Raw genomic sequence first — 8431 nt, 5'->3', positions numbered from 1 at the left:
TCAATGGGCTCTATTTTAAGCAAAGGCAATAATGAAAATCCAAACATAGAAAACCTAAGAGTGGTTATTTATATTAGAAAAGGTTTTACTGCTTTTTATAAAGGGATTCACAAGTCTCCTCTAAATGGCAATTCCTTTAATGCATTTAAAATAGAATTGGATTTACAAAACTGCAACTTACACATGACATTTTGTACAACCATTGTGAGAAAAAAAAGTACACCTATATACAGTACTTAGTCTTTCTCACAATTGTCATATAATTGTATTGGTAGAATACATGTAAGCCACAGGATTATCTTTTAAGCCACTGAAGTTGAAAGTAAATACTGTCTTTAAACATGAATATTCCATAAAAGTTTATGGTATGTGATTCTATATTTACAATCTCAGTAGTCTATGAAGGAGAACTTTGACAGCACAAATACGTAGCTAAACTCAGGTCATAATATTGAACCAAAATCTGTAGTAATCTTGTTTCAATGTTCCTTTTTTTCCTTTTTAGCTGTGTAACTCCAAAATATTTTAATAATGATTTTTTGTATTTAGTCTGTTTGTGAAAGATCAGTTTTTATACTTTACTGACAAAAACTAGCTTTTAAAACGAAACTTCCTGCATGGCATTAATATTGCCACTCCTTCTCTGGGGTGATTTTCATTCAGGAAAAATTCTTCTTTATTTTGAGTAAGCTTGTTGCCAGCCTGGCAAGGGGTAGCGGGTCCCCCGTGAGGAGCAGAGTAACAGGCTGTTGTGGGAATGGGATTGGAGAGGTGGAATGAGGACAGTAGATATCCTGTCAAGTGTATGGATTTCTGTACTCCGTAAGCATACAACAGAACCTGGTACCTAAGAAGAACACCTTCAGGAAATACTAAATGAGGGAATGAAAAAATATCAAATTAATTATGGCATTATTGGAAGGCTTTCTTCACTGTAACATAGAACCCGGTATATTTCTGTAATATATATAATCAAAGTGAATTTTCAAGTTCTGAAAAATGACAGAATTTCTCTTTTGGTCATTTTATGTTATTTTAAATACATAAAACATTTAGCCCTTGATGACGTAGAATCTTATAGAAAAATTAAGTTACCTTAGAGGACAGACAAGAAGAGGAAATTGGCATGTGGTTTCTTTACTCACGAAATGCTGGAGAAACAAGGCACACAATTTGACCAAAATCCACAACCAAATTCAAATTAGACTTGGTAGTGGTGTTCAGTCTCAGAAGTGGTAATTTTTACTATCTCCATACAAATTTTTAGCCACTGGTACGCTCAGAAACAGTGAAAACAACTATTAAATTAGAATTGAAAGGATTACCACTTGTCACATAGAAGGCCATATATCCAGACCTGTTCCAGGCAGGGCACTGGGAACAGCATTCTTATAGCTAGAACCATTGCACTTCGCTCACAATCATCAGAAGTGGAATAACAAAATGTAGCTAAGAAGGAATTAAAGCAAAATTCCTGAAATGAGGTGGTTCTGAAAGGACATGATCAGATAAAGGAGAACAGCTAATAGTGTGGATGCTAGTAAGTCATTTTTTAAGTACTTATGATTGGATTCCAAAAAGAAGCTTCAAAACATAATGTTTATTATGATTTTAAATGAAATAGTCTGGGCAATATTTGAAGAATTTAATCTTAAAACATAATGCAAACAGAGAAACATGAGAAAATATTAGGCAAAATTTATGAATTTATATAAATTTGAGTTCATTCCAGGAGGCATTTAAAAATTATAGAAGTTATGGAGATTGGGATATATTTCATTAAGATTAATAAATTATTTTTTTCTAGACAGTGTGGCATTTTATAGGAGTGACTTTAAGGGAAAAAATAATAATGTAGAATCACTGCATTGATGTCTCTAATCACATATTTTCACTCTAAAAGCCATCTTAATAAGATTCATGCTAATTTTTCTTTAAAATATCTTCCCGAATACCTACCTTTGTATTTATCACATTTTTATCAATTGTAGTTGTTATCACTGTGCCAAAAGAGATCAATAAGAGGAGAATCTATTTAAAAAACTGTTTTTTATATACAAATATGTCTCTCAAATATGAGGTGGTTTCTAGGAACTATCTCCAAGGTAATTCAGGCCAGTTTCTGCAAAACGTAAAATTTCATTGTATTGATTTTTCTGGTAGATCACCTCAGCCCACTATTTTCTATTTTGGTCTAATGGATTAAAGTAAGAACTCAGATCTCTAATCAAAGAATGAACATCTTAGCTTACCATACAGCTTTTCAGAGACTAAATTGTGAAAAGCATTTTTCCTGAAATCCATTTATAAATATAGGTATATAATTATATTCTACTGGGTTTTAAAAATCATACTTTGCACCAGTGCTTATTAATCCACATAATCTGGATTTAAGTAATTTTGAATTGAAAAGCTGTCAAATGAATTATTAAAAGTATCAGACAATATACTATTAGTCATTTTAAAGCTATAAAAGTAAGTTATCAGGATCCACTTCAATCTCCACATGACAATAAAGGATTATTATGTGAAGTAACCTATTTATGAAAAGGAAACAGTGTGCTGCTTTCAGACGCCATCACTTTCTTTAATAAGGAATTGAAAAGCTGGACTACTTTATATGCAGATCACCCTCCCAGTTGCATAAGGATTTACAATAGACAAAACAAAACTACTTTTTGTTGTAAAGAAGGGCTGTTTGTTTAAATCACACAATAATGTTTGCATCTAAAAATTATTTACAGGCAATAAGGCTTCATATCTGTTATGCAGACTTGATTAATTACAATCCTCTTAATGCTAAAACCAAAATGAAAGACTTGCTCAAACTGACTAGGAGATCTTCAAGTAAAACATGCCTGAAGAAGGCAGAAGGAAATGTTTACTGTCTTAGTTTGGATAATTATTAACTAATTTGGAGATGCAAATAGTACATGATTTGATAGCACCCCATTAATGCTTGAATTAAATTTAAGGAACATGTTGCTTTGTCAGAAAATGCAAAATTTGAGAAGAATTTTGAGTCTATTTATCAACCCTAAATGAAATAAAAGGTTACACATAGTATACATTTTTATCTCTGCTGCCTTGAATTTACAGAGAACGTATTTGGGAAGTTTAAATCTCACCTTTGAAGTCTTCCTTCAAGGTATGCAATGGCTCTTATGTCTTGGTTAAATGAGGTGTGTGGCGGCCTCTACTGGTGTATGTTTATAGAAAATGTTTCCATAGGCAGAAAAAATATTAATTTCAATTAAAAAGTTAGAAATACAGACTCTCATTTAAATATACAAAAATATCTAATTTAATGCAGAAAAAATATATTACAAGTTGTATAATGCACTCTTAATTAGGAAAATAATCTAAAACACTGACCATGTTAGTGTAAAATGATGATGTACTGAAGGGCATTAATTGTTCAATTCACTCTGATATTGGATTAAATATATTTTATTAAGGAATTACTAAGCCGAACTGAGATGACTTATTACCTCTAATCCACTGTTAAATCCCCTTGCTTAACTTAAATAAAATCACTTAAAAACATACCCAGAGAAAAGGAAATATTTTACAGTTAAGTTTATAAAGTCCTAAACTAGAATCATTTGATGACAGGCTGGTTTCTATAACCCAAGCAAACTGTATAATGACTTAATATAGCTGACATATCAATCTATTTTACAGCGTTTCCAATTTTAAAAATACAACACATTAAAATATGTTCAGTTTATCAAAGCTAACAGCAACATTTAAGTAATGTACTTAAAGTGCGAAGGCACTTTAACACAAAGAAGTGATGTCCGGTGGCTATACTTGGAACTGAAGCTGGAAATACCATATATCACTATTTACAAAAGAAAGTGTAGACTCAAAAGATCTTTGGAGATCTTCCACAAAATATACTACCGTTTGCATTTGGAAAGTCTGCCTATTCTTCCTTCATTCACTATTATCTCTTTTCACTCCCACACTGGGGAAAAAAAATAAAGAAGAAAAGAGAAACAGAACCTTCAACAACATACGTGAAAACAAATGCATTTTAGAAACTTCCATGTCATTGATGGTTCCTAAGAAGAGAAGGACAAAACAAAGTGAGGGTGGAAGAGAAACTGAGAAATAATTTAAAGGAAAACCTGCAAAAGCAGTATCAGTGTTTTCACCCTAACTCCCAAACATTTTCCATGTCCCGGGTTAGCCCTGGGAAAGGGAGAACACAAACACGAAAGCAAACGCAGTGCTTCCCGCAGTTTAGAGGGGCATCCTTTGCTGCCATAGGGTTGTGAATGATTTCCCTTCACAGCTGACTGATTGCAGTTTGTTTTTCCAGAACTTCGAGGTAGTCTGGTTCTGATTGCGGCTTAGCTTGCAGTAAAGGGTGGTCAGGCTTTGACTGCCCCACAAAGCATTTCCTGGGAGTTCCATATAAAACGGTTTTATTGATTCTGTCTTGGTTTTGGCGTCGAGATTCATAGGAAGGGGCGAACTGCCTTTTAGGTAAGGTACAAAAGTTATAGTGGACTAGGCCTGCACTGGGGAGTTCTTTGACTCGCTCAGCAATATTTTGATACAGCAACTCTGGCTCTCTTTGTGTGGCCTGCTTATCCAGCAACTCAGTGGCACTTATTGTGTAAGCAAGCGTGGCAGGCTCTTCTTTTTTCTCCTCCAGGTTGCCATAGCTGAAGTCTTGCAGGTTTCTATAGTAGGCTACTGGGTCTCCCTCCTTCTGCATGTAAATGGGGTTTTGACACATCTGACCCACAGGTGGGGGGATGTAGTTATAGACATGGCCATCGGTTTTATCATTAGTGTCAGTGTTATAAGAGCCATATTGCAATTGGAAGGAACTTACATCTAAGTTGTTGGCACTCCTGGGAACACTTGGCACTCCCTTTCGACGTTTCAGAACAAAGACAAATAGACCAGCCCCAAAACAGACAGATAGGATAAAAACAACAAGCAGTCCCAAAATTAAGACAGAAAGTGGAACTTCAGTGTGTAGTTCAGGATAGGAACTAGGAGAAACACTAAGTGATCTAGGTATGTCTGTGTTATGATTCATTGAGAGAATGGTTCCATCTGACAAATTGGGACTATTTGGACAAAGAGCCTCCCTTCCCAGAAATTTTAGTATCTCCCCAGCATGCTTAGCGGGAGACTCACAAGTCACTTCATTGATGATGACAGGGGAGTTGGCATGCTCTGTCCAGTCCTTCAGTGCCATGATGTCACAGGTGCAGTCCCATGGATTCTCTTGAAGATCTATCTGGATAAAAGCCGGAAGTTGATCCAGAACCCCCTTCACAGGCAGGTGAGAGAAATGGTTGTTTCTTAGATTCAGCCTGGTGAGTGCTGTGCCCCCGAATATGTTATCAGGTAAGGACCGCAGCAAGTTGTTATTCAGAAACAGAAGCTGTAAGTTAATCAAAGCATCAAAGGTCAGCGGCTTAATTTCCTTAATGACATTATACTCTAAATAAAGATACTGCAAGCTCTGCAGTCCATCAAACATTGAAGGATACAGCACTTCAAGGTAATTGCCATTCAGATATAGTCTGCGCAAACTAGTCAGGTTTGTAAAAGCACCTTCTTGAATGACTGCAATCCTGTTGTTTCCTAAATGTAACAGATCCAAAGAACTGTATTCTAAGAGGTCATTCTTATAGACAGTTTGGAGATAATTCCCTGTTAAGTAGAGTTTCTTTGGACTGGTAGGTTTAGGCTGCAGGTCAGAAATATTTGTGAACTTCCTTTCTTGGCAATTGACGTTCAGACCATTGTCTGAGCTCTGAGAGGTGCAGACACAGCTGGTGGGGCAGGTGATGGGTACAGGGGACTTCGTTTGGTACACCATGATCGGTCCAAAGCTCTGCCTGTCTTTCGACACAGTCACTCTAGGAGTTGGACGATTTCTCATTTTGGGTGGTCGGCTCGCTTTTGGAGCCCTGGTTGGGTTGAGAGCCGGATTCATTGTGGGTGACAGCCTTTGGACATGTGTGTCACTGTGACTGCCTCTCTGATTGGAGTCACTGGCACTTTTTCTAGGACAGAGGTCTTGCCTGGTTAATTGGGTTACGTCTTTCCCGTGCAACCTGAAGGGAGTTTCACAGACAATCTCGCCCACAAAGACAGTAATGGTGTCCAACCAAGCCTTGAGAGGAAGCAAGTCACAAGTGCAATTCCATGGGTTTTCCTCAAGCTGAATCTCCATGATGCCTCCAATGTGTTCAAGGACTCCAGCAAAAGGCATTACTTTCAACCTATTCCCTCTTAGGTCTAAGTGGGTCAGCAGGACAAAGCGAAACACATTGCTTGGCAGTGACAGGAGAAGGTTGTCATTCAGGATGAGCACTTTAAGCTTATTCAGCTTGCTGAATGCCCCTGCCTCGATGGCACTGATGTAATTGTAGTCAGCCTGGAGGTACTCCAGGCTCTCCAGGCCCAGGAAAGTGTCCTCCCTCAAAACCTCGAGCTTGTTGTTATTGAGGTGTAGTCTCTTCAGGGTTTTTAGGCCACTGAATGCTCCTGTTCGGATTTCCTGCAGCCCATTGTTTCCTAGGTGGAGAGTCACTGCGTTGGAGTAGTTGACGAATTCGTTTGGGTACAGTCTGGTGAGGAGGTTTCCATTGAGAAAAAGCTGATAGATTCGATACTGGGGTGGCTGAAGCAAGCTGACAGTTGTAAATCCTTTGTTTTCACAGTTAATATTCAGTACGTTTTCTTTCTCTTCACACAGGCAGCGGATCTTGCAAATGTCTTTGGCAGTTTTGCGACTCTCCGTCTGTAAGATCCCGGCCACTGTTAACACACTGAGGAACCAAACGCCGCTCAGCATCTTTAGGCACCTTCGATGTCAGCTCAGGTACCTATAGGCAAACCTTGAGTGGAGGACAGAAGGAGGAATCGGGATGCGAGCAGGACGCCGGGGGGGGGGAGGGGGGGGCGGGGAGAGACAAGGAAGCCCAATTAACAAGGCAGAAGCAAAGAGGGAAGTGGGAGGGAGGGAAGGAAGGAGGGAGCATGAGAGGGGTGGGTAGCGCGCAGAATGAAATCATTGCATTTTTCCAAGCGGCTTCTTCTCTCCTGTCCCCCTCCCCGCTAGGCCACCCCCACACGCGTCCCACAAAACACATGCTTTGTACCTGATTTCCCATGGGGTCACAGCCAGCCATGGTGTCATTAGTAATTGTCCTAGTAATTCCACCCCGACCTCTCCTCAGCCCCCGGGGTGTCTCTGAGACATTTCTGGCGGCTCTTCCGTGTAAGGCTAAAAGCAGAAACTGCTTTACTTTTCCCCCGTGCTTAGGCAAAAAGCGGTGGGAGAAACAGGGATGAGAATGCAAAGGGGTCCAAGCGTCTGGAGTGGAAATGGGACAGAAAAGATACGTCGGAGTTGGGGGGTACTCACACATCAGGAGAAGAAGGGACTCTTCTCCTCTGCCTCCTCGGCGATCCACCAGTAGTTTAGCATCTTTGGGAAGAAAGGAAGAGCAAGGTAAAAAAAAAAAAGAAAATAAAAAAGACGCCACTTCCAGGGGGTGGACGGCGGGGGAGGGTTTGCTCGGCTTTGGTTGCTGGATTGAATTTGAGAAGTGGGGGTGGAGGATGCGCCAAGAAATTAAAAATACGCCAAGCGTGGAAGAAGAAGAGGAGTGGGATTCTGGAGCTGAGGGAATCTGCGCTGCCCAGATTAGGGGTGCGATTGTGTAGAGGTCGGGGCACCTTGCAGACTCGGTCCGCAGGCGGCTTCCACCAGCAGAGCTAGGGCGCGCGCTTCCAAGCCAGAGGCGGTGGCAGCAGTGCGTCTAGCAGTTCGAATTTGATCTTCTTTGCAGGCTCCCCGGGACAGGGCTAGGGTGACGTCACGGGGGGGTGGAGGCACAGGAAGGAGGGCGCGCGGTGGGGGAGGGTGGGGCAGTTGCTTCCCTTCCCTACGAAAGGCTTCGCCAAGCTCAATTCGCAGCTGTGTCAGTTGCTTCTCAACTACTCCTCCTCCAACCCGGCTGGTGGCAGGAAAATCACAGCCGGCTCAGGGGTTTCTCAAGCAAGCGCCGCGCTAAGGTGCTGGCCTGGTCAGAACTCTTCCACCAGTCCAAGCCAGTGGTCTTTTGCACCTGTGCAACGGTCACCTACACATTGCATTAGCACAATGACCTGGCCGTTCTACAAGGTTGTCTTGCAACATTCTCAAGCATGTGTCCTTACCCACTAGAATCCTGTGGGGTGTGTGGGGGGGGGAGGGGTGTATTTGCTACAGGACTGATGTGGCCAGAGAGCCTCTTAGCTGAGATTCTCTTCGTGCAGAGTCAGGTGTTCATGACACCAGTTATTGTGTAGGAGGGCGAACAGTTCTCCCACAAGATGTATGCTATGTATGCTGAGCTGTTTCAGTTTTGTGAGAATTGATTTGTGAGTGGTAACCTGCAAAACAGAT

The 8431-nt window shown here is 40.7% G+C and overlaps 1 protein-coding gene across 2 annotated transcripts; it reads right to left on the bottom strand.

Annotated features, from left to right (window-relative positions):
• Positions 1-1837: 1837 nt before the first annotated feature.
• Positions 1838-7575, bottom strand: Slitrk2 (SLIT and NTRK like family member 2). Of its 2 annotated transcripts, none has more exons than XM_090326072.1 (2): positions 7406-7575; positions 1838-6875 (listed from the first exon to the last, which is right to left on the bottom strand). In XM_090326072.1, the coding sequence occupies exon 2, from the start codon at positions 6830-6832 to the stop codon at positions 4295-4297; it is 2538 nt and encodes an 845-aa protein (XP_090182198.1). In that variant the 5' UTR covers positions 6833-6875; positions 7406-7575; the 3' UTR covers positions 1838-4294. The 2 variants fall into 2 exon arrangements, with proteins under 2 accessions (XP_090182198.1, XP_090182199.1); XM_090326073.1 differs by having other exon boundaries at positions 1838-6863.
• Positions 7576-8431: the final 856 nt, after the last annotated feature.

The sequence above is a fragment of the Megascapheus bottae genome, chromosome X, assembly GCF_031878675.1.
Source record: "Megascapheus bottae isolate mThoBot1 chromosome X, mThoBot2.hap1, whole genome shotgun sequence".
Lineage (NCBI taxonomy): Eukaryota > Metazoa > Chordata > Mammalia > Rodentia > Geomyidae > Megascapheus > Megascapheus bottae.
Note: the sequence above shows the minus strand (reverse complement) of the source record. Positions and strands in the feature narration are given on the sequence as shown.